The sequence below is a fragment of the Chaetodon auriga genome, chromosome 22 (assembly GCF_051107435.1).
Source record: "Chaetodon auriga isolate fChaAug3 chromosome 22, fChaAug3.hap1, whole genome shotgun sequence".
Taxonomy (NCBI): domain Eukaryota; kingdom Metazoa; phylum Chordata; class Actinopteri; order Chaetodontiformes; family Chaetodontidae; genus Chaetodon; species Chaetodon auriga.
The window spans coordinates 5,143,185-5,170,640 of record NC_135095.1 but is presented as its reverse complement, the minus strand read 5'-3'; the positions used below and the strand labels follow the sequence as shown (position 1 = coordinate 5,170,640).

Below are 27,456 nucleotides of genomic sequence, written 5' to 3'. Positions count from 1 at the left end.
CAGGAGAAGAGTTTGAATTCTTGAGTCCCTTTTTGGTCTCAGTCAAATATTCAACAGATGGACACCTCCAAAGGGAGGAGGGGACGGTCTCAGACGAGATGTTTTCTGCAAGTGTGCGTGTGTGTGAGTGTGCGCATGAAATATGTTGTGTGCCTCTCTTCCTCATCCTTGTGCTGCATCACGCTCCACTGTTTGTTTGCTGATCTGAAGAAACAAGGATAGAGTCCAATGCACTTCATGAGATAACAGCCCTACACTCAGGAAACACTGAACCACGTATGGAAAAAAAAAACAGACTGACAGGGACATAGACAAACACTGAGTTAAACACAGTGACAGATACACAAATACAATGAAATGCATACTTACACTAGAACACACACACGATGAGAAGCACGTAAACTAACACTTTCCACCACATACACGTGGAAATCCTGAAATACACACAGTAAATCTTGCATACACAAACACAGAGACAGCTACTGTATAGCATTCATGCCCTCCCATATACACAACACACACTCCAGGGACCACCATCACCACCACCTGCAGAGCTGCAGATAAAAATTGGCTCCTGTTTGCGACAGCAGCATCAGCCTGTGACTTCAGCTCGTGTGAAAAAAAGCTTTTTTTTTTTTTTTTTCTTCCTGCAAGCTTCCCTCACCTCAGTGGATTTACAAACGCAGAGACGACCACAGCTGCACGCAACAGTCTGGGACCAAAATATGAAAGCAGATATGTGGGAAAAGGTTGCTGCTGCAGTAATAAAGGATTATTTACTCAAAATTCATTCTGATACTTTTAAAGGGAAAGGGAACTTCATGAATGAGATTCAGGCCCATGAGGTGAATGTCACAGTGCCACCCATGCTGGCTAACTGATGGGTAATCTTCAGGAAATGCAAAACACATCACTGTAGTAGCTCTATCATTCCTGATCTTGTGTCTGAACCTGGGTCAGCTCAGGCTACGATGAGCAGTGGAGGATAGAGCAATCAACATTGCAGAGTGTTTGGAGAGGGGAACATAAATCAATCCTGCACACTAACTGCAGCAAATCCCACAACCACACTGGTCTATTAAACTTGGCGGAGGCAACAACTTGAGGTGGGTGTAGACATAGAAAAGGAATAAGACAAAGATGCCTAATTGGGCTGAAAATGATGGTAAATTGCAGCACAGCAGGAGGCCTTTACACTTACTGTCTGCATGCTGACGGCTTTGGGTGAGGCCTGCTGGGAGGAAGAAATGATGAAAAAAAAAAAACCACGCAGATCATAGTAACCAATAGGAGGAGTGCTGGATCAAAGAAATATCGAGCTGTTGAAATGAGTAGATCCACACACAAAGTAGATCCCATTAGAACGGTTTTAATGCTGTGACTAACGGGAGCTTTTTGGCGTACGGATCTATGTGTTTCAGCTCTGCTGCTGAGGAAGAATATTTATAGTAAGAGAATGGGAGGTTGAAGATAGAGGCTACAGAAATAGGCTCACGAGGAAATATGTTGGCACAGAGGAAAAAGGTAGAGGGGAGGCATGAAACTGCACCATGCCTGAAAGACAAGAGCAAGGTGCAGACGCAACCAGGGGTTTCATACACTCTGCGGTTCAGTGTGCAGAGCAAGGCACTAACAATGATGACTGCTTTCAATGCATTATCATTTAATGTGTGGAAACAAGAGTCTGAAGGCCCAGTCACACCGGCCTGTCGGAGGGCACAATTTTGAGACTCGTGGTCTTGAGTAAGTGCCTTGTCTCTTAAAAGCTAACAGTGTTTTTGGTGATGATTTTGAAAGACATCAGTGAGGTACACTACGTTTGGAAGCAACAGTCATGGTCGTTGCTTGCTTTGGCCAAATTTGGAGTTTCTAGCCGTAATCACAGATACAAATGGCAGCGGGTAGTAAACTCAGTCCCAGGCTTCAAAACGTCCTTTCAGGAACCTGACATCACAGATGGCACACTCTACACACTCACTGTTTCTCGTTTACTTCTCGCTCATTGAGTGGGCTGTGTGTGCTTTTACAGTTTCACTTTTGGTTTCCTTCTTCATCACTGACTATCATTCACTATCTGCCCAGGACTGATAGCCGCAGTAGTTTCAACTTCCTAAATGTGTGGGATTAAAGTAATGCTAATGCTCGAAAGAAGCACCACTGAATGTGGCACAGCTGACTGTGCACAACGGAGGAGGAAGACGAGAGAGGGAGAGAAGGGTTGAAGGATTAAGTCTTGTTTAATGGGATTCCTAACTCTCTTTCTCTCCGAGCACAAAGGCATCCCAGAGACTTTGGCTGCTCCTCCATTTTTTTCTCCTGGATTACCTCTGCTGTTGTAAGAGAAAATCGGCCCTGCTGGGCAGATTTACCCACTTCCTGCACCTCTGATGGCTGTAACGTCAGGGAACCACGTGCCAGCTGCCTGCATCTAAACAACACCGGTTGAATGAAGAGGAGGGGAAAGGGTTCCTGAACGCTGCCAATGTCTGGATTCTCACATCAAAGATGAAACCCAGACAGTTAAATAATAGGCTTTGGCAAGCGGCAGGCAGTGGATGTTAATTTGTTCTCCACATGTTCTCCACATCTCTTCACAGTCATTACGACTGTGAAGAGATGTGGAGGCGAGGACAAGATGCACAGTGGGGAGCGCCAGCTGATCACTGGGAGTGCTCCAGGATTTTCGTGGGGTGTGTGTGAGTGGATATATATATTGCGTGTGTGTGTCTGAATGTATGCAGGTATGACTTTGAGAAAAGGGGTCAAATATTGACCTCTCTGTGGGAAAAGAATGTGTGGGAGAAATTAAAATAAACAGCTTTGCTTATTCAAATGTATTTTAAGCATTGTAGTGCAGCGCTAAAATGGAATGATTAACTTTATGGGGACATTAAGAATATGCATTTTGTCCCCATAAGGAAGGTTCCTATGATGTACATCTGTAAATGGATTTATTCCCCACAGCATGAGTAATGAACACACACCTGCAAACACACATGTCTCACCTGTACATGAAGGGCGCCACAGTGGCAGTATTGGGGTGGTTGTGCTGCTGCTGCTGAGGAAGTTGAACTACTCCATTCCCTCCAATTGCTGCTCCTCCTCCTCCCCCAACCCCTCCTCCTCCACCTCCCAGCATCCCATTGGACCCAGACAGGGCTGAGGTGCTGGTGGAGGAGGTCATGCTGGTCCTTTTGCCCTCTGGGCCCCCAATGGAGCGCTGTATATAGAAACTCCCACCCTGCCCTCCTTTGGTCAGCTTTGCCCTCTCCCCCTCTCCACCTCGCATGTTGCCGCTGCTGTTTAAGGCGGCCTGGCTTTGGCCCTGTGACTGACTCTGACTTTTGGACGTCGTGTTGGAGGGAGCTTTAAGTCCTGGCTTAGGGATGCCAGTGGAAGCCGAGGAGGTGCCGCCATCTTTCTTTCCAGATGATGGTTTCCCTCCTTTGGGGATGAGGCTGGCAATTTTGGAGGTCTTCTTGCTGGAGTCACCAAATGACTCACGGTCCTCTTTGGGTGGAGAGTTGTCCTTAGAAGATTTCCCAGACCTGCTTTTGTCCTCCTTGTCTTTGGACATGGACCTGCTGCCATTGGCAGATGCTTTTGAAAACGAAGAGGAGGGGGAGGAAGAAGAGGAAGTCTTGCTTGGTGCAGTGAGGGATGATGTGGGGTTCTTGGTAGGCATTTGCTTGGCCGTAGCGCTGCTACTGCCGCTGCTGCACACAGATCCCGTGGGTGTCAATCCATCCTCACCGTACTCCGACAGGTCATCCTCCTCCTGCAGAGCCATCTCTGCCACAGAGGGTGATGCTCGTGAAGCCGATCTAGGGTTGATCAGGCGAAACTTCTCCAGCATGGTTCTCTGGGATGCACCACCACCGGCCGACCCTACTTTTGATCCATCACTTCCGTGTGGAAGAAGTCCTTCAGAGGCCTGCGGTGAATGGGTGGGGGAGGGTGAGTGCGTGGGGCTTGCCAGCATAGACGAAGTGGCACTGTGCTTGAGGTTCATGGACTTGCTGCGCCAGGACTTGCCGGCAGTGGGTGAGGGGATGGCAGAGGCCAGCTGCTGCCCGCTGAGGCTGGTGGGGACTGTCCCACCCATACCGGTCCCGTTCATCCCGCCGGGCGCTGGGACACCCCTCACCGCTTCTGGACCAGAGAAGAAGAGAGACATAACAGGGTGATTATCAAAAGTGCTTATTTTCTTATTAATCAAACATATAATACAATACAAAAGGTTCAGTGCTATGATGGTGACATACTTTTTACAATGTGCCTTTCTGGACTATTCTGGGCATTCTGGCTTATTATTCATATCCATTAACTATATATCCACTTTAGAAACATTAATTAGTCAAGCATGGATCTCAAGCATGTGAACTGCATTATTTTGTCCACAAAGAATCACATGATTCTTAGAAGTTTGGTGCAATTTGCTTTAATTCTATTATTCATTCAAGTAAGACAGATGATGTCTAATTTTGGGGCATTTTCATAAAGCAGTAGTATTCACTGTAGTGACTCTGACACAGTAAGGACTTTCTAAGCAAACCAAAAACTTTGAACCAAACACTGACGTTCTGATTGAGGCAGACTTTCAGTTTCCTGGAATTAGTTCACGTGAGAAACAACAATTTCTGAATACCCTACAGTCTTCCTCTATGGTTATACACACATTCAGCTCAAAAGTCAAGCAAAAGTAGGAAGCTCAGAGGTTTTCAGTGTTGTCTCAAGTAAACGAGAGAGAGAGAGCGAGAGCTTATTCCCAGCTGGCAGCATATCAACAGCAGGTTGGGCTAAAAGAAAAGATGTCACTGTTATTATTGCACCGATGTCTCAAAGGAGTTTGCACTCAAGTGAGTTGTAACTTCCTGTTCAGACTTCCACCTCCTGATTTACACTTCTATACAGGCCTGTCACAGCGTGTTTGCAGGTGGATAACACTGGTTAAAAGGGACAGGTCACCATGTCGTTGCCATAACAACAAAAGAGATCACACCAGCTAAGTTAACATGGAAAACCCCGTCTTTGATGGTTAATATATTCTAGGAGACGGAGTTAATTTAGTGCTTTGGTGAAGAAGTTTCCCTGAACCTTCCAACATCTCTGCCTTTTCTGGAATTATTCTGGGATTGTATTGTGTGCTATACATGCAGATAGGGAGCGTAGTAGGAAGAAGAAAGCTTTTCCCACAAGTGTGCACAGCAACCTCGACTCCGAAAATGTCATCCATATTGAGGCTGCAGTGGGTGTAAAAATTGGTGTCTGCCTCTGATCCCTGGATTTCTCCCTGTATGATTGTTCGACAATGGAAAAAAATGGCAGCTCTAGAAGAAAGACCTAGCTCTTCGAGGGACTCACATCAAAATCATTAAAACACTTCCTGCTACAAACTGCTGCTGCAATATGTGGTCACCATGGCATCTACGTTTAGCCACTTACCTTTAAAAATAAGACCATTTACAAGGCACATTACATTTTAGGTTAGATTTGTCATCTAAAGGTACATTCACACATATTTAGTGCAAGAAAATGGATCAAAATAAGTCAGTGGCGGCAACACTCACTAACATACAGTATAATTACTGTATTACATGTAATGAATTTCAAAAACGATGAAATATTCACAAATAATCATATAATAACGTCACAAAATGTGATACAAACACTGTGCAAGTATTAATTAGGTAATCACTTCTTCAAAGTAATATTGTAGTGCTGGATATCTGTCTACATATAGTCTCGAGATGTTTGCACATTATCATTTTTTTTTTTAATTCAAACCATTTCTATTTTGGCCACTTATCACATTCGCTGGCATTTCTTCCATTATGGGCCTGAATGATGAGCTATGATGCATTACAAAGCTGTTTACTTCCACCAGATTTTCAGTCAAATGGTACTAGGAAAATATAAAATGCTGAGCCAAGCCACACACACACACACACACACACACACACACACACACAGAGCACATAAACATCCATCATGCGTGAAAAATAAATGTTTTCATATCCGCCACTACGCATTGACCTTTACACACACCCCACTTTTCCCGGCTGGTTGACACTCCGGCCATCAGCACTTCTTCTTTCCCTCCCTCCATGCCTCTCTTACACACACACATGATCCATTACCTGACAGATAAGTATTGCATTCAAGGGAGATGGACACAACAGAGGACAGGGAGGCACAGACAGACAGAAATGCATCTTCTGGATGTGAGTTATGAGAGGGAAAGAGAGGCAGAATTAGAGATGGGGCGGGAATAAAGTGAGGAAGGCGACAGAATGACAGCATGAAGTTATGCACCATTAGACTGAGTGTCTGTCTGGATGTCAGTCAGCACAGCGAGCAGGGTTCAGCTGGCTGTGAGTCACCTCCAGTCTGCAGCTTAAGGCCCCTTCAGGAAGGCGGGGGGAGGGGGTTCAGCTTCAGCTGTGGCCGGGGTCGAGAGACTTTAACCGGCTTACACTTCTGACAACATTCTCTAAAACCTTAAAACATGCCTGAAAATTCCTCAGTGCACTGTGTCAGATCCGGAGTGAAAAGTGCAATCTGTCAGGCTGTGGCAGAGACTTTTCTCTACATTGTGGTGTATAAAATGGAATCCAGCACCCAACTGTAAAATGTGTAGGAACAGCCAGGGAATTTTATTCACTTCCATATGTCTTCATTCAGGCGATTATTATGCATTATTTCCTTACAGTTAACACAGGACTCATTAGGCTTGCAAGAGAGAGCATTCATGGCTATTTCTGTTAAACTTGTGGTACTCAAATATTTTTAGGATTGCGTTTTATGTCCGTGGCCAATCGGCAGGTGCAAAACTACTGCTGCTAGAGCTGACGGTGTCATGGATATCTCGGGGAAATCATTTCAGGACACAATCCAACAAAACCAGCTAATAAAGCGTGCTGATAATATCAACTTTAACACACTCTACATATATGAATTTCTGCAGCTTTTAAGGTAAATCTCAAACAGTTGTCACATCAGCCGTCAGTTATTCTTAGTTATCTGGAAAGATTTTGAGACCTGATCTTTATTTCACATTCTTCTCTGTATTTAATTATTGAAGACGCCACAAGACATGTGCCATAAGAGTGTGTGCATGCATTACATTGGACAGATGGTGTTAATTTGGTGGCACATGCATGTGTGGACGTGGATATGTGTGTTTACATCTACGCTTGTAGATTTCTAACATTCAAACATGCACAAAAGTGTGCGCGTCCTCTCTGAATGTGCTGGTGAATGAGTTTTGTGAAAGTATGTTTGTACAACAGCAGAGCGTCTCCTTGCCTGTATCTGAACACCGTTTCTGCATTTTTAAAAGGGCAATGAACATCCAGTAGCTCTGCTGTTTTCCTGTAATGAGTGAGGAGTTTAGAAAGCTGAGACAAGTCAGAATAGAGAAGGTTCTGATCTCAGCCCAGCAGAGGAGACAGCAGAGGTTAGTCCAAACCAACAGATCCTCACCAGATAAATTCACAAATCAGCATGTATACGGAAATGAGTGTGCGTCTAGACAGCCATCTGATGCTGATATATGTGAGGATGACAGAGCATCCATTCGTGTGTTTATGTCTGTGTGTGTGTGTGTGTTCTTCATATCATCCCTCATCTTTAGAGTGCAATGACCCTTAAGGCAGTTTATGAATGTGTATGAAAGAGGTTACAAGCATTTGTGTGCTTCTGTGTGTGTGTTTGTGTGTCTAGTCAGTTAACCCCATAGAGCTCCCCTCCCTCCTGTCCACTTGTGCTTCCCCACCCCAGAGGCTGTTTCACAGCGCCACCACACTTTTCACCATGCAGTGACTTGTCGTTGCCATGGCAACAGACTTTTTTTTTTCTCCTTGTCTTTTTTTTTTTTTTGCCTCGGTGGACGAGGAATGAAATGTCACTTCTTCTGGGCGGTGGTGGACCCAACAAATATGCACATGCATGCCGTTTGTCACTCCACGACAGGCGATTCACAGAGAATGAAAGGCTGGATTGGAGTGAGGGGTGCTCATGTTTGAAGTGACACACACTCACACGCATGCACACAGATGCATCGACATACACTTAGCTGGTCAGTAGCTAGTCGTGCAGTAGTGACCTTTTTTCCCTCATCCTGACTCTGCACTCAGCACTCAAAGTTGAACACTTTTCAACTTCAGCTGCTCCCCCCGTTACATCACTGTCAGACAGATAATACATTATTGCCTTGCTGGAGGAAGTCTGCAGCTTCTCCAGTTTCACCATTGCCTCCTCATCCTCATTCATAACAATAAGCAGAGCTATCACCAACTTCATTTCTCCCATTTTTACTTACAACGAAAAACCCTGCTCTTTGATGCTTCAATTTAGTTGGCTGAAGCTAATTAAATAGTCGCATGGCAACAAGACTGATGCAATGCTCTTAGTGCCCTTTGAGCTCGTGTTCTCTTTGGTCAGAGCTTCACTGTGTGTGAGCAGGGAAACAAAACGACACTCGGATGGGTTCATCCCCATGAGGCCTTACATGGCTTAACATAAGAAAAAGCTAAGGAAACAAACAAAAACATGACTTCCACCCACATGGAGGCCCCTTTACATCATTAGAGGTATAACACAAAGCTACAATCTGTACATATGGTTAGCTGCCAGAATACACAACATGATATCGTCACTGTGTATCTAATTGAATGGAGTAAATAAGCTTGATTTATTTGAACCCACCTTAAACAAAGTGTAAACTGAGCCTATGTGAACACTGTGTGAGGCAGAGTAGAAACTGAACAGGAGGTCAGAAGGACATTAGAATTGGATTGGGATACACTGCATTGTTTTCCTCTTAAAACTGGAGGTTCTTCTGTGAAGTTGCACAAAGATCCAGACTTTACTATCACATCATGTGGCAAAACCTGGATGTTTGACACCTGTCAAACTTTACTGTATGAAAGGAGGCTAAAGAAGAGAATGCATACCTTGACAGCAGCAAATGAAACTGTACGAGAGGAAATAAACTAAAGAAGACATGTAGAAAATGGCTTGTGGCAGACACTTCCTATATCCATTTCTGCTCTCTTTACTACCTGCTTTTGCCCAGAAGCTTCTGTCTGCATTGCTGACATTTCCCCACAATTGATTTTTCTTTTTTTCCCTTTCACTTTAGACCAAAACACTGTTTCATCTCTCCTGCAGTGAAACTCCAAAACCTGGTGTCTTATCTCTGCAAACTCAAGGGTTTGTTTTCTGCCAGGACTCAACTGCATTGCGTGAATGGTCTGAAAAAGGACGTGTGCTGGCCATATTCACCAAACAACAGAAAGAAACTGATCAATTGAATCCTTTTTAATGAGGTTTGCTGAAGGAACCCAAAACCAATGACTCATATTTTATATCAGCTTTGCCATAATCTTCCTCTTTGCTGTCTCTTTAGCTGATCACATGCTCCCTGTCCATGCGCCCTCTTACTCCCATGATCTGTCACCACGCCTTCCCTTTCCCTCTGGTTGATAAGTTTGAGGTTTCAGACAGAAATCGGAAGGCTGAATGCACATCTTGCATGAACATTTAGGATTGAAAGCGAGAGCGAAAGACAGACTCCAAAAAGGAGTTTGCTGGAGGCTTTTTTTTTTTTTTTTTTACTGCTGCCTGATGCCACTCACTGCATCTCTCCTCCACCTCCATCACCTCCTACTGATCCTCTCTCAACTCCACAGACTGAATCCTGCAGTGTTTTTCCTCAGTCACTGGGCAGTGTTTTAAGATTAAAAGCCAGATCTCAGTTGCTAGAAAACATTTTACGACTGCATACACTGTGAGCCAAAGCAAAAGGTTGTCATTATAATGTCATCAAGCTGTCGGAATGGTCTTAATGACTGTGCGCAATGGGACAGGTTTTAATTATTATCATTGTATGAGCCAATAAGTCATGATGGATCCTGTAAACGAGCCAAAGGGAAATCTTAAAGCTCTTACAAATAGCGAGTGAGCCAACAGCAAAGACATTAAGCAATTAAAACATTGTGAGCTGATACATTTACTCTTAACCACAGGAAGAGGCTGTTGAAACAACTATTTATTTGTGAATAATCAATTCTGTGCTAAATAAACTGCCATACGCTCCAAATCTCAGCTCCTGTCAGATCCTTCTCTCAAAAACAGAATCACCCTCATTAGCTTCATCATGCTTGACAGAGCAGCAGCCTGAATTTGCCCCTTCCATCATTTCTCAAATGGCTCTTGCCACGCTGTGAAAATTAGTCGTCGCCTCCGCTTAATGGCATCCATTACAACTCACTTGGAAGAAAGAACTGGGGATGATTCAGCAGACTGGTTAAGACTGGTAAAGTGAGGGACTGGGCTCTTCTGCAGCCCTCGGCTTGTCTGTCTGAGTCAGTGGTGCCATCAAGTGGTTGGGATGGAGAATGTAAAGTGGGTGCCCTTACCTGCCATCAACTCCTACCAACTCCATCTTTCAAACACAGTCTCAATCTTGGCTTCTGAAAGAGTCACAGTGTGTACTGTGGTACTAGAGACTGTAGCATGCCGTCCTTACCTCTGTCGTTGCCACTGGCATACTGAAGAGGCTTGCTCTTGTCAATGCTGTTGAAGCTCTGACTGCGACGGTTGAGGTTTGATGAGCCCGGGCTCCTGGAGGCCCCGCTGCCTGCAGCAGGTACTCTGGAGGGGCCTGGTAACCTGTAGGGGCAGATTGTGAAAGAGAGGGTTAGGATGTTGGAATTTTAGTTCTAGAGAAAAGGTAGCCTTCAGATAGAGCTCCCTTGGGAGCAGAAATATGTCTATAGCCAAGTTAAAGGTCAGTGGCAGAAAATCATTTGTGACCAGGACATCACGATACTACTTAGCTTAAAACACTGGAAATCTTTGTCTCCACCCTCCTGAGACTGAACTCATTTCTACTTTTAGAGCAGCTTTGCCTCAGACATGGTTGTGAATAAATAAAGGCATTTTTTCTGTTTTACAAAATCAATGCTGACAAACACCCATGCTTTAAATGACAGCTCCATAATTTACTCTCAAGCCCGTATGTACATTCATATGTTCATATGTGCATGATGTCTGCTGGGCGTTTGGTAGCGTGTGTGTCAATCAGCCTAATATTCTTTGTGAGCATTTATGACTGTATGCTCACGGCCTTCTCGAGGTTGCAGTGACTCACAATTTTTGAAAAACCCACTTATTGGGTTACAAGTGATCAACAACAACAGTTTGGAATTTGTTTCTGCTATGGACAACAGAGCAAATAGCTTTTCCAGGACTTGGCTAGACCAAAATCGAACAATACACATCAATAAACACAACCCAAACGTTTGGTCTCCTCTTGAACTGCAGCATCTGCAGATTAATTCCATACCCAATGTGTTATGATCCAATAAAGTAAGGCACAATAAAAGATGGATACATCCCTATTTTTGTTATCTTCACCACCATCTGAACTGTAAACCTCTCAATAAATATATTCTTAACTTCAGATGGTCTCTAAGATTTCCTCCTTGTTAATACAAAGGATACGTTAGGCCTTGAGTTGCGCTGTATAGACTCTCATTCAGTACAGACCAGTAGTTGCCCACTATAAGTTGAAAGAGTCCTTCCATTGTGACGGGACTACTGAACCTGGGCTCAGTACATGTCAGTGTGTAAGATGAACAGACATCAAGGGATAAGGGTAAGACAGTGTGTGTGTGTTCCCTTGGGGGTTGAGGAAGAAGGTTGAAAGAAGGCGGTGAACTTTGAGTTTTGGTGGAACTATGTGACAAAATATAAAAAGACATAAAAGTTTGCTTCATGACAGGCTGATTGAGCTCTGTCAGCACTGACTATTGCCTAGTAAATATATAAATGCAGTAGAAATACATGAAAACAGATGCTGGATGCCCTCTCCCTCATCCTCCTATATGTAAAGTCACAATTTACTTCTTTGCCTCGACTGACACTGTATAGAGAAACAAATGCTTACACACGTCTCCCAAGGAAGTTTGTGTCTCTCGACTCTTACACACATATACACACTTTTGCATAATCTTTTTTCTCGAGAGAGACAGAGAGTCAAAGCTGCCAGTGTCAAATGTTGATTTGCCATGCTGCAGCTGGAGGATTTGCACGACTCCCCTGAGAGCGCTAAAAGAATTATCTCATCAAAAACCTGTTGTTATTGTACAATAACTTTACATTTTTATGCACTTTGACAGATGCTCTCACCCATCTGTTTGCTGCTAAGTTATTTCAAACACAGATTTGGCATCTGGTTCAGGGATAATGACAAGATTTACGATAACTTAGATGTATTTCTACCATTAATCTTAACTGTTATGGTTTGATGTGGTTTTTATGAACTGATTCCAAAGACTGCCTTTTACTTCACAGTCTGTGGTCCATACCTGGCCTAACATACATGTTTTTCTTCTTCAGAGTGTCTTTGCATTGCTTGTCCGCATGTTGTGACTAGAAAGCTTCTAGGCTGAGTAGAATCCAACCAAAATGCATGCCTGATTAAGGGATAAAAAGCGAAAACAGCAGAAAACTTCCCAAAGTCAGATAGACTACAGGAAATTTAACAGAAAAACGTGGGGTTAACGGGAGGTAATAATGAAAAATTGGGCACTGAGTGAAGGCCTTGCTTGCATCAGAAGACCATGGGTGTTCCCATCCATAGCCTCATCCGTGTCACTATCAAGAAGGACAGAAAAAACCTGGCATACATTTTGACAACTTGATGTCTTTCTGTCTCCTGACCCGCAAACCGTTGTGATGTCCTTTAACAAAGATAATCGATTTGCTACGCTGAATACGTCACTCGCGTCTGTATCGCAGATGGAGCCGAGATGTCGGAGAGGAAAGTTTTTTAAAAGGATGGAATCCTGAAGTGGTCAAAACCCCCAATGGGAAAAAAGATTTCATATGTTCCATTTTGTCTTTAGGGCCTAAACAAACGGGAGGAGTGATCGACGTGCAGTATGGACAAACAGAACAGAAGTAGCTGTGATGAACTTCATCTGGAATAGTTCTCTGTCAATCAGTACGTCCTGCTTTTTCTTCTACGATCAAACATACCATTGGAACGAGTCGTTGCTAACGCTCCCAGTTCATCTTTTAGCATTACTTCTGCAGGTCAGGACTTGATTAGCAGGAGAAGGAAGCTCCACAAAGTGATATCAGTGAGGCAAATTATGCTGTAAGCTGCAGGGCTAATCAAAATCACCACCCGCTGCATTTTCTGATGCAACAAGAAACACAGACAGCATGCGAAAACAAAATTCAGCACTTTTACTATTGCAGCAGAGGGACTTGAATGGTACTGTGTATAGCTGCAAAAATTCAAGTTTACTTTGGGTGTCTCCCTTGAAAAATAGAACAAGGCTCAGCGATTAAGCAACCTGCACGGCATGTAGTCAGAGCAGAATAGCCTAATAAGTCAGTCCATGTGCTGAACCATGCAAACTGTGTTTTATAGAAACAATTGTGCAAAAAGAAAATGCAAAAGAACTGACGTCAAGAAGCAGTAAACGTACCAGTGCCTACACTCAGTTCCTTTGATTTCCTTTTTTAGATCCTAAAACACCCGACTGTACATCTACAGCAGCTACACCAACAGACTTCAGATCCAGGCCTGAGAGCAGAGACTTGATGCTCTGCCTGAGTGATCACACTGAGCTGTAGCCAGAGGTGGTCCTCAGCCCAGAGCTGAGGCTGCCACTCACTGGGCTGAAACAGATGCACACTAGTACAGAGGCAGCCAAATAATAGAGATAGAGAAAGAGAGAGAGAGCATAGAAGTGACAGGAAAAAAAGAGGCTGAATTTTTATGTTCAAATGAAATATCTCACCACAAAACAGAAGTAAAAGCACCTAAAAACACACGCACTTTCACTGATAACAGCCACTATTGGGCCTTCAGCTCCGCCAGGTACAATCAACAAGGAAAGGAACTGAGGAGACCATGCAATTAAAAGAAAAAAACTAGGTATGAAAAAGAACAAAGGAAAGAATAGAGAGAATGGGAGTGAAAGGGAAATAGACGCAGATAGATAGAATCTGAGAAAAAAATACAGTAGCTGCAAACCCAGACAAGAGAAAATGAGAGATAAACAGTGGGAAAATGAGGGTGAGATTGAGGCAATTCAGATGGAAATCAGAGGGAGTCCCTTTTATCATAAGATTCTTTCATCTTCCAAAATACATGTTTGATAATGCATCAGCAAAATGGGGCTAGAGAGGGAAATGCGATTGTTTTAGGACAGATTTGGGGAAGTGTATCTGACACAGAGAGGACCTCCAGCCTGATGGCGAGGTGTAGAAAACAGAGGCTGGACAAACACATTATTCAGCCTGTCACTCACCGGCTCTCCACACAAGTTCTTGCAGAGGAGAGAGTGGGATTGATGCTACCTTCAGGGCAAAGCCAGTGCCACCCCAGGCTCATTAAAATGGACGACAGGACCACAAGGTAGCAGGTGGCCAACAAGGTGTCAAACATCCCCCCCTGCTGCAAGCATGATGAACTTTAAGGGCCATATCAAATCTTCAGCCCATTCAGAACAATAAACAGATCTATTTTACATTGTAGCAAGAAACCTAAATGTATGTTCCATTTGAAGACAGTCCTTGTTTTGTATTCACTTCAGACTCTTGACTCTTGAATGCAGACTTGATGCTTACTGTGATAGATCACACAACTCACGTTACAGTACACAAAAGTGTACCAGCAGAGCATAGATGCTAAACACAGGTGACTCCGGGGGAAGTAAAGGCACCTAGACCCGGCAGTGTGTTCACACTAGGCCAGTTTATACAGACACATATTCAGATATTCTTGTTTTCAAAGAGAACCACAGAGTGGTTAATTAGGGATAAGAAAGAAATGAGTACCAACAAGAGGAAGCAAGTCATTATGAGGAGTGTAGAAATGCATAAAAAGCTCCATATCAGCACCCACTAACAGTTACTCATCCTTGGAAAACCAAGCATAAAAAACTGAGGGCAACCACTTGTCTTGGACCTAAGCTCTTCCTTTATGCATACTTAACTGGTATGAACACCAAGGAACATAAATAACATCAAAGAAAGCACCTCCCGAATTAGGAAGCATGAATCCAAACAGACCAGAGACAAAAATGCAACACAGTGGACGTGTTTCCACCCCTGTTAGGAACACTGGAAACCAGGGAAAAGTGCAGTTTTCGCTGTTGTGAAGTGGATCGTTCTTTTGGCTCTGGCTAATGAGCAGAATGTCTCATAAAGCGCATAAAAAATGGCAAAACTCCAGCACCTTGAGGGAAACGCTCTTCATTCAGCGCAGTATGTGAGAGAGACATCAATTGTTTTCCCATTTTAGAACTGCAAAAACTTTCTTGCTTCAGGGCTAGCAGAGGAGACAATTCATGGCGATTAAAAATAACTTCTCCGATGGCAAGAAAGCAATTAAACGTGATAATCAGGCTTGTGCGGCTGAGAATCAGAAGGCAACAGAGGGATGCTTACACTCACTGACCGCCAACACAGGTTTTTCAGTTTGTGTAAACGTGTGTGCCTTCATATGTGTGTATGAAATTGGGAGCTTCTTCTGCACAGCAGCAGCAGTGAGGTTTGTGGTCAGCGATGTGAGAGGGCAGATTACCACCCATAGGGTCGGAGCTGCTGGCTGCAGCATTTTTGCCATTGCTCAGTGGCGGCTGGAGAGGAATTATTTGCCAACACGCTGGTTCCCACTGCCTCGGAGGCAGAACAAATGCTGCAAGCGTCAGACAACTGGACTCTGGGGTGTGTACATACAGTACCAGATGTACATAACAGTATCTGGCTGTTTTCGCTTGTATCTACACGTTAAATGTGGACAGTAGGTGTACAGACCTGCACTCAAGCACATACCCATATGTAAAAATGAAAGCCTATGTTTATGTTTATGGCATGGTAGGTCAAGTTGCCCTATGTGGATATATGGGTTTGATATGTCTACCAGTTCACACATGACACCTCAAGAGTAGTTGAAGCCTGTGGTTCTCTGACTGCTAAGCTACAGTCTCGAGAACTTGGCAATACAAAGAGTGTCATTATAACACTTATGTAGCTTATTTAGCAGCAGCTTCGTTGCCAAGATGTGTAAAAGGGCTGTTCCCAAAGGACACATCACACAGAGCAGCGCATCACGAGGACAGAGATTAACAGAATTTAAGTGCAAAATAACTACTTGTTTGAAAACTTCACAGTGATCCTCAATATCCTGTTTTTTGGGACAAAGTACTGGCTGATATGTTCATGCACTGTAGTCTCCCTGCGGCCACTGGTCAGTCAAATCATGCGGCATGACGTCTTTTAGTCTTTAGTCTCTGAAAGCGGGTGTTTTTTCATTCATATATAAAGCCATGATGGCTGCATTTCATTCTAATTATCAACTGAATACTTGCTTCCTTGGGCAAAACTCAGACTAATGCAAATTATGGGCAGGCACATTTACAATGGCAGTCTATTCAACTCGCAGAAAAGATTTGTCACACTTTGGGTGTTGAAAACTGAAAGGGCACGTTTAATTAGGCTGAATCACTTGTGAAAATGTAGTAGGAAATACTATAATGAACATTTACTATCTGAGAGTCTGTGAGCCGCCATGAGGCACATCCTCAAGCAAGACAGTGAATCCCTATCAGCTACTCTCTAGCTGACCCTAACCTTTGACCTTCCTGAGGTGGCACCAGAGTAACACAAGAACCTTAAAACATTAAGTGAAAAGGTCAAACGTATGAAGGCACTGGGTCATGCAAAAAAAAGTAAGTGCTCAGCAGACAGAACGACATAGTCTGAGATTCAGATTAACCAGCAAACAAAGACGTACATATTTGCCATATTTACCTTGTGTTTTTCTTCTGTGGTGACCCTATTCCACTATGGCCCGGAGGACTTGCATATCGTGCTGTGAGACTGAGGAGAGAGCAGAGAAGATGACGGACAGGCTGTTAACACAGTTAGAAGAGGAATGAGACTAGCGTCTCGCTGGAATTTTCTAAATCCATGCCTTAATACAATAATGTGAGTGAGAGGAGGCATTCAGATAGAAGAGAGAGAAAGAAGCAGCACAGTTCATAGTGGAGCACGCCAGGGCACATTGCTTTGATTTTTCACATGATGGCTCACACATGTTTATTACCACACGCTTATGACTAAGCCAATAACATCTCTCAATCCATTTATAGGGCCGCTCAAATAAAACGCCCCGAAAAACTTTCACAATCAGTTTCGTGGTGGCATCGTTTGAAGAAAACCCCAAAACACACAACACACGAGGCGGAGGCGAAGGAAATGCCCACAGCACCAGTCACAGTTTACAACCCCACGCTCACTGTTAGTCACTCACAGAGACGGGAATTAACGCGGCCTGTTACATGCGGGCGCTCCATTCATGGCTGACAGGAAGTAGTTAAGCTACTTGTAGAGTGCTTTATGAACAAAGAGATGCCTTTAATCATCATACACACACCCTGTAAACAATGAAAAGTCGAAGGCCAGGTGGTGAGGTTGTTTATTCCTGTGTGTAAATGTTTTGAGTGTAATGTCCTGTGTGAACTGCATGACTCGCAACCATGTGAGCGTTTGTCACTTGTTGCCATAAACTGAATGAACAGAGCCTCTATTGAAAGTTAGCCCTCTATCATCTGGACATATTTTCTCTTTTAACTAGTTGCTCTAAATGCCTGGGGAAAATATTGTTTGTGGCTGACTTCAGTGCTAAACAAGCCCACTCAAAGCAACAGCAACATTTAAACTGCTGCCTATAAGGAGAGAGAGCATTCAGGCTAACTGTGCCTCAGCTAGCATAACGTTAGCATCAAAATATGAGACTTTTCTGCTATTTTTTTCACTCCTTAAAGAAAGAAAATTACATTTTTTCCCAGCAATTATAGACAAAACCATACACCACACACAAAGACAAAAAAAGGGTTGAAAATGTTAACCAAAATATATTGCAAATAGTATTGTGGCAGGCTCGGCTAATGGTTGCTGACATTAGCCAAGTTAGCTTTCTTAGAGGCACCTTAACAAAAAGCTGCTGTTATATACAGAAATATGAGCAATGTGTCCATTAAAGAAAACCGTGTAAACGATGACAGGAAAATGTTCGCTCACAAAGATCCTATTCCAAACAAAATGCTGACTGTACTTTCCACCTCATAACACAGCATCAAATAACTTAAATAACTGCAAGTCAGACGTGCTTATTATATGATTCTTTCTTTATGGTTAACACATCACAAATAAATGACTTTATAGCACAAAGAAGCTAACTGTAGACTTTTCTTCATACCTTCCACAGGCTGAGCAGAGATAGAAACTTTCCCATCAGTTCCTTTTGAGGTTGGAGACACAGAGTTGCAGCACTTCAACTGTAAAACTGTCTTAAAGCTGTCCTCTACAATGAGCAGAGCAGTTGAGCTTCAGCTGGAGGACAGACGAAGCAACAAACACCAGCGGTCTGTTTAGACCTCCTTCTTCCCCGTCAACGAGGAACAACTTGTTCTCTGTTTTGTGATTGTGGGCTGCTGGTTTGGCGTTGGTGAGTGAGTGGACAGAGACAATAAACTACCTATACTGGGTGGCTGAATGACGCACTGCAGTCAACACATCTTATTTTCTGCTCTGTCTGCTTTTAGCATGCAGTTCTCCACTTTGCATGGATGCAAACAAATGCCAAAAGGTTCAAAATCAGACTTTCACTTTTCAGTGTTTCATGCAAAGTGAATAAAAGTTCAGCAGAAATAGATTACAACAGAACTGACACTAACGACTCTATTTAAGAAATGACATGTTTCAGGTATTAGAAATTGGTTTTACAAGGAACAGGGTTCAGCACGAGTAGCCTACTGGCCGTGACTTTTATAAAAAATCTATTGCTGATGAATATTTTGGCAGCTTCTTATTCATGCATCATGTCGTCTTATAGACGAGTACAAAAAAAGGAGGACCGGTGCAGATTAGCAGTCAATATCTTGAATAAATTTCATCATCTTGTCGAATCAAACCGGCCGTCGCAGGACGACAGTGTGATATTTGAGGCTTTGTGCAGAGAGGTCGAACTGTGAACAACAAGGATCTTTTAAGGAGGTGAGCAAAATTTTAATTAGCTGTTGTACTCTATAAGAGTGTATCTTTAGGGTTCCAGTTCTCTCAAACACACACTATTTCTCATCTGCCTCTCACACACATACTGTAGATGCACAGCCTCACACACACACACACACACACACACACACACACACCCACACACACACACACACACACACACACACACACACACACACACACACACACACACACACAGTCTTTGTCTATTTACATCTCTCCCTCTGGACAGTTCAGCTCCCTTTAAAACCACCTGTGATGAAGTGCTGAGTCACTGTACATTTCTAATTGACCTTGCAGGTTTTCATGATGTGGTGTTATGCTAACGAGCTTCAGAGCAGACAGCAGAACGCAAGGGAAACAAGTTCAGAGCCGCCTCGAGCATAAGTCATAAATATCATGTCATTAATGAACTATATGATACATGATATATTGGTTAATGATGTCTGGCAACTAGTATGTTCTCTTTAGCTTCCCAAACGCCTCCACAACCCACACCACATTCCATCTCCCAGTAGTGTTTTGCGCTCTATTAAATAACCTAAATGGCACTTAGCACACGGAAAAGACAAGCTTAGACAGAGATTAATGGAGCCTGTCACACTCTAAAATGCCTTTTCAGCATTTCAATGGAAAAAAGCATCAATTTAGTGCATCACATTCCTCTAAAGGAAATAAGCTTTTGTCCTTTTGCTTTCCTTCTGTCTTGTCTCTCTTTTTTGTTCATATTCAGAGTGGGAGTGCAGTGCAAAGCTGTTAGCAAGGAGGAGGAACGAGGGTGATGTTTAAAGGCACCAAAGGCAGCTGAAGTCTGAGAGAAGGTAATGGAAGCGCAGCTCATGGAGCAGCAGCAGCCCACATTTGTATATGACAGTAAAAAAAAACAAAAAAAAAAACAGGGGTGCTGTGGTGCACAGTTTTCCACCACAAGACTCATCCTAGCTCCCTCCCCCCACCTCCACGTTTATAAAATGCAATGAAACATGAAGGCGATGGTATAGAGTCCCCAGCCTGGAGTGCGTATCCAACCCACAGCGTTTAAGATCTTTCCAATGTGGAAAAAGACACCAGAACACATGAGGGCAGCATCAGGAGTAAGGAGATGGGGTGGTGGTGGTGGTGGTGGTGAAGAGGAGAAGCAGAGGGGGCTAAAGTCTGTCACTTTTGATCCAATACAACATACATCAGCGGTACCTTCGTCTAATAGTCCACAACACTGCGGTGCACATGCAAGCGATATTGGATGCCATCGCTGTCCTATTAAATGTGAGTAATATCAGTTTCAACGCAATTGTAGCCGCAGCGCTGAGGGCAGACACAAACTGATGGGATTTAGATCCAAGATGGCGGGGGCGCTCAGGCACTGAAGCCACAGTGATGACAGCAGGTAATGAGATGTCACCCGACCTTCATGTTTGGGAGGGGGGGGGGGGGTCTGTCCAACATGGCCCTTTCAAAGCCCAATCAGCACTTGTGTTGCTATGCCACTTCTAGCTTTGTTGCTTGGACACACACATGAAGTCAGGTATCCATTTGAGCCTGTGACAGCTCAACAGCTTCTGTGTTGCACTGCAGGCACCTACAGGTGGAGGTGGTGGAAATTGGTGTTCCTGAATTTCTGCTGCATTAATGGTGTACATGGAAGAATCTGTAGTACAAGTTGAAGGTCTTGCCTTCATCTTGCACCTATTCTGTTGTCCCAATATATCAACAAGTCCTCCCAGCATAACAAAAATAGGTTATTTGGGGCCCCTGTAGCCAACAATGAACTATAACGTTCCTATTTTATGGGTTGGGTTAGGTGGTCTGACCAAGTTGGAGGGCAAACGTGTTTAAAGTTGTTCAGAATGGCCAGACTGGGATAGCCTGAAGGTGAATGTAGTGCTGTACACATGAAAAGTGATGCAAACAGCACTGTCTTTAGAGCTAAAAGGACATGATTTGTATGCTCAACCATCCACGTCGACCTCCTTCAACCCAACTTGAGGCTTTGAGGTGTGATAACAGCAATACGCTGCTACTGACTTGCTTCTCTGAGACATTATTTGCACAGCGATGTGGAAGAAGTCCCGGAACAACACAAAAAAAGATCCTTGTAGTGTTTTCCCATTAGGACAGTCTTCAGTATCCAGTACAAAATTAAACATGGCCACACAAACACATTTCTAAAATGTATCAGGCAGACTGTCATTGAACTAAACATACAAACACTTGCTCATGGTGATGAAGCAAACATAGATAATTAGTTCAAAACACATGCAGCATAAAATTGGCCTTTTAATATGTAGTACTCCACTTATCAAACAAGCTGTTTGCAAGACTAATTAATGACTTCAAGCACTACTTCTCACTGACAGTATCCCCTAACAGAGATCAAAAATGAATTATATCATATCTATGTATTAACAACCTAAAATAAAGACCGCAAAGTCGTTATGTATGACAGCCTAGATTTAGAAACAGGACAAGCAGAACCAAACCATTTACCAGTTCATGATGCCACTGACACTAATCCATCCTCCTCCTATCACCATGTACTCTCCAGAAAGATTCAGACTGTTGCCTTGATGTTACCACACACACTGCACAAGCTACAACTGTACCTAGGAGACGAGTCGGGCTTGGCCAGGCTGTTGGCTCTCCCGTAAGGCAAACGGCTCTTCCTGTCGCGAGACACGGCGGTAGGCAGGCGTGAGGAGCGCCAGACCAGGGGGTCAACTTGTTCGCCCCGGGACATGGTGAGTTAAAGAGGGAGGGTTTGCTATGCCCTGCCAGACCCAGACCCCCCTGCCTTCTAGAGCACTGAAAACCTCCCGTGGCTCCGTGCTGTCGTGATATGTCCAATGGGGAGTTTCCCTCAGACACACACACACTCTCACACGCACACTCTCAGACACGCACACATCTCATCCCTCGCCCCAGAGACACCAGCTAGGCCAGCAGGTGCTGTCTATAGAAAGCTCCCCATACCACTGTAGATGTGCAACAGAGCAAATGTGTGAGCGTGAGCGAGCGTGTGTGTCTGTGTTAATCTGTGAGACAGATAATTTGATAATTTAAAAAGCTTAACATTTTTAATTTAAAACATCCATTCTTCTGGCTTATCTTTTATTTTATGAAGTTACTCAGACATGCTAAATCTTCAGGGTCGGCTAGAGCTTGCAGAAATTCATCACTGTGGAAAATTAGATTCGGGAAAGATTTTTTTTTTTTTTTTTTTTTTTTTTATGAATACATTTAATTACATTTCAGCGTTCCCAAAGATGGGTGAAAGGGAAAAGCAGCCTGCATACCAGCCGGGCATGACGCCTCAAACAAAGAACATTACAAATCTTTAATATCGTTTCAAGTTGACATGCTGCAATATGAAAAGTGCAGAGAAAGCAAACTTACACAACTGACTATCATCACTTCGAGCAGTGGTTACAGGCCACTTTACATACAGTGGATTCCTCAAATAAACTCAAATCTACAGATTCTAGGTGGGACGGTAAATGCAGGCAGATTTCCCCTTTTCATTTGCTCTTCATCACTATAAGGTTGGAAAAAATCATCCTTCCTTCCACAATATCTGACAGTATCATATATATTCTGCATCAGCTTGCTCCAGCATCTCTTTAAAGCTATATAATCTTTACACTAAGTGAGCCAAAGCTGAGATCACATGTTTTTATCAGTCCATCAAACTGAAATATTCTAGATGTCTTGTGTGGCCTCTTAAGCACATTTCCCCAAGTATCAGCCTGACATGTTTTGATGGTCTCATTTGGAAACGCTGTGATGTCGGCGGGTTTAAATGATATTTGACTGCACAGTGTGAGTTCATAACAACTGACCTGTCAGCGAGTCGGCTGCATTGAGGAGGTAAATGCATTTCAGAATCAGAAGGTTTTAGGGTGAATTCTTCCTTTATAAATACAAGAAGTACAGCAGTATTAACTTCATTTAAAAAAAAGTTGTTTGATGTTGTTTTCCTCCATTCTGCTGGCAACACATGTTGAAGCATGGGATGCAACACTCAGCGGAATTTGGTTCAACTGCAACATGTAGTCGGAAATCATCCTCATCTGGCGTTGGACTCGCACACTCAGTTCATAACAAGTCACACTTTTCCCACTTCAAGTGATATATATAGACAATGGCTTATCATTGTCAACTACGCCAAATCACTCTATACCTCCAGATTGTTCTTCACACATAGAACATACGAGCAGCATTTTTTTTCCTCCTTTCCCTGAAATGATCAAATTCATTCTCCACACTTTTCCGGACTTCCTTGAGCCACAGAGAGAGGTTGAGTAGCCCGGACAGCCCCAATAACTCCCAGATTAATGGCTTACTTTATCACTGACAGACATGGTGCGATCCTCTGACCTCCACCGTGGCCTTCAGCATTCAGACGTGATTAACTTATCAGCCCAGGGGAGTGAGACATTAGTGGGGCCGTGGACAGTGAGGGCAGAGGGTCTATTTGGAAATTAACTGAGGCACTTCACAGAGATAGTTTCGCCTTCACCGTGAATTTAGATGTTCTCCTTCTTTTCGGTGAAGAAACCTCAAACATCTATCAACCAACTTGTCTTCACACACTTCTTTGTACTTCCTGATGGTGAAAAGTGCCACTTCTGGAATGGCTCTATTGGCTTTGTGTGTGTGTGTTGGTTTGGCACACTTGCCAGGCTGGACTGATGCAGCCGTGTGCTTCGAGCTTCATTGTTTGGTGTGTATGTGTATGAGAGCGTTCTCCACCTGTTGTGGAGGGAGGCAGGAGTGTGGGAATGGGAGGCAGCTGTGCCCCTAATAACCCCACCACACACACACACACACACACACACACACACACACACACGCACACACACACACACACGATACGCTGACCATATCGCTACCAACTCCTAATTCGTCCAAACAGAGTGACGCTAAAGCGCTCGGCAATATCATCTTACTTACATATCCTTCTCCTGAGTGCTGAGACTGACTGCTCTTTACGCACATACATTGCCACAGAATCACACACATACACACACACGCACAGCACTGCCAAACAGAGCAGCCGTGCAGTAACTTGATCTGGTCAGGGGGAATGCTGCTCATGTGTGGCATTTCAGGCCTTCCTTTAGATGCTCTTCTAAGGCCTGCTCTGTCTATTTACATCACACACATGCTTTTATTGCCTTTTACTGTTGAGCTGCCTGTACGCCAGCAGTTCTGCTGTATAATGCACGTCTTCATATTGTACAGCACTTTGTAAATAAACACAAACCTCTATATTGTAAACCTACAACTACTAAACAGACGGTTTAACAAAGGGATTCAAATCAATTGAGAACTAGAGATACAGTCTTTTTTTTTCTTTGTCAAAACCTAGCACCTAATGTGCATTACCCACAATGCAACTCAACTGCAGACAGTTCAGTTGGAGATAATGGGTGCGTTATGCTGGTAGCGACTAATGTGACCACAATCCATTAGCCTCAATCAGAGATGAGCAAAGAGCTACAGAGGTCTAGTAAGATAACTTCTTTTCAGACCTAACCGATGCTGACTCGAGTGACATCACTTGAGGCAATTAAGGCAATCAAGAGAGGGTGGTATCAGTCTTCTGTCTTGTCCCTCAAGCAGAAAGTGAAAAAGCATCTTTTCCACACAATTGAAGACTAAGACTCCATTAAAAATGTAAATCTAACGTAACTGCTCCCCTCTGTAGTCAGCCAGTTTGACTCTTCCCTGTCAAAACTTCCTTATGGAGCTGATGCAGCAAAAGCCCTAATGAGAAACATTTTCCGTGAAGGCTGTTATTCATTTTCAACACCACTGAGAGGCGGTCATATCCATCAAATTCCTGTTTACAAAAGCTCTAACTGGACCTAATTAAGCATCCAAAAGCAATAAATCAGCCGACCTCTATTCCAGCGCGGATCCTAAAAAAATAATTGGTCCGCTAATTCAAACCAGTGACATTAGCTTGCTTCTGTGACCTCGAGGCTACCTCCGCCACAAATGAAACCCAAACCAAAATCAAACTACTGAAATACAACGATGTGGTGTGCAACGTACCTGGACTGCATCTCTTGTGTCTTGAGGCTGCTGGCGGACGGTGTGGTGCTGCTGGTCTGCTGGCTGAGCTCCACCAGGGACTGATAATACTGCTGCTGTTGCTGCTGCTGCTGCTTGTAGCGGGACAGTATGAAAAAGAGGCCCAGGATGCTCTTTAGGTTGCCATTCCTGATCTCTGGAGGGACAAAACAGAAGGAAAATGTGATGCTGTGGTGCTATCCCACCATCATGTGAATTCAGGATGCATCCATATATTACTGCTGTGTATGATGAAATGTAGCTCCACCCTGGAGTTGAATGAATACATTTTCTGGGAATAAAGTCAGTTTTGCAAGCGAAAATAGTGCACTTTTATTTTTCATTTGTTTAGAACCACTGCAGTGCCCTGTGAGGATAAATCTGAATATTTTCCAGATCATTTATTGTATCTTTCAAACACTGTAAAGTGAACATATGGTGACTTAAAAAAACAAAAAAAAAAAACAAAAAAAACCCCACACTTGAGGATAGAATTCAAATGCAGCTGTTGTACAGCAAGCATAAGAGTTTAATAAGTGTAATTATACACTGGCTTTAACTGGAGTAGATATTGATATACAGTATATAATGTGCAGAGTCACAGCATTTCCCATTTAAGAGCCACTTAATTGTATTCAGCATGAAGTAACACTTACTCTGTATAGGAATAATATAGTCCTCCGCTCACAAGAAGAAGCAGTTGTCACAGATCCAGACTAAATCATCTGCTCACATACATGAGCTAACACACAGCTGCTTCATTTAGGAGTGAAGCTCAGCATGGGAACTTCTGGACTGGTGTTTAACTGGCAGAAGTCTGGTGTGAGGGTTAGTCTGAGGCCAAACAGCCAAAAATAATACAGGAACTTCAATTACAGTTCTGCTTTCGCCATGAAATGAGGAACTGATGGTGTATTTTCAGGTGCTGTTGGTACAGTTGTGGCGGAAGTGATACATTTCTGTGTATTGAACATGGTGAAATTATTTAAAGGGATCTGTACGAGAAATGTGTGGCAATCAAACAGATTCTATTCCTGCTTTGAGTATTAGATCTGCAAGAAACTGCAGCCCTGCAGATAAAGTTACCTTGCTGAGTTGGCAACAGCAGGACAGCTCCTAATCAATGAGTAACTTTGTCTGGAGTGCTAATCTCATCCTCAACAGTTTCTGAGTTCACCTCGGACAAAACTTAAACAAATGCATCTCTCACAGGCTCCTTTCACACACGGCCGAGAGGAGATTCTGCAGCCACAGAGGAGGAAGAATTGATCACTGTGGCTAACGCACCCATTTGTGAAATGGACTTTTCATATCAAACCCTCAGTGAGAGCTGGCACACAGACGCACAGAAAGGATGGCAGTGGCTGACGCAGGGCTTTTTACTCCATTTTTCAATCTGGTGAGGCTCAAACACTCTCCCCAGCCATCCATGGCTATGATGTTTGGAGACTGTGAAAGCTGGAGAAGATTAATCTCGTGGGGGTGTTTTCCATTTTCTAACACCCAGAGGTGGTAATTTATACTGGGCCTTAGAGAGAATCTGAACAGCAGCGTTTTCTGTGCTTTAGGGAGAAACAATGTTGCAGATTCAGCCAACCAAAGAGCGATTGTGCGCTCAAACTTGTGGCAACTGGTAAAAGTAATGGAACTGATAATGATGAGCACACGAGGAAGAATAAAACTTCATCAACAAGGTCAGGGGCAGCTATAGAAAGGCCCATTGGACTATTTTATGCCTTACTCAAGGAAACTTTACCAAGGTGTGGGCTTGCACCAAGGCTGCATTACCAGCTGGACAATTCGGCAACTGTCCATGAGCCAGAGATCCAGGATCACTGCTTTTTGCGGTGTCATTGTTGTTGTTCAACATTATGTCCCACAAAAGCCTTGTCTTGATAGCCCAACATCTAGTTTCTTCATGATTTCCATGTTGAGCTTGAATACTACAAAATTCAACAGGACCTTTATGTTTTTGAGTAAATTAGTGCACAGCGAATCTTGGGCTAGGGAGTGTTGTAGCATGGAAAAATTGGACGTACTGTACAAAGACTGGGAGAAACAGGGTGTTAATGAGGGCAAGTATGTCTTTTCCAGCCATGACTTGTACATGAAGGATCTTGAACTAAAGGTGCAGTGATTAGAGGATGGTCTCCTTCCTGGAACTTGGTTTAAAAATGATTATTATTCATGTACATGGTCTGTCTTTGATATTTCTTCAGTATTTAATTCAGTATGTATATTTATATCTTTGTCTTTTTTCACCAATACTTTCCT

General features: G+C 43.4%; 1 protein-coding gene across 16 annotated transcripts in view; it reads right to left on the bottom strand.

Annotated features, from left to right (window-relative positions):
* nav3 (neuron navigator 3) overlaps positions 1-27,456 on the bottom strand; it is a 387,811-nt gene that overhangs the window by 75,619 nt on the left and 284,736 nt on the right. For all 16 annotated transcript variants that reach the window (XM_076721935.1, XM_076721938.1, XM_076721926.1 and 13 more), the window contains 4 exons: positions 25,165-25,339; positions 16,843-16,911; positions 10,535-10,677; positions 3,006-4,152 (listed from right to left, as the gene is read on the bottom strand). In XM_076721935.1, the coding sequence (XP_076578050.1) occupies positions 3,006-4,152; positions 10,535-10,677; positions 16,843-16,911; positions 25,165-25,339 (1,534 nt within the window). The remainder of the gene's footprint in view (positions 1-3,005; positions 4,153-10,534; positions 10,678-16,842; positions 16,912-25,164; positions 25,340-27,456) is intronic.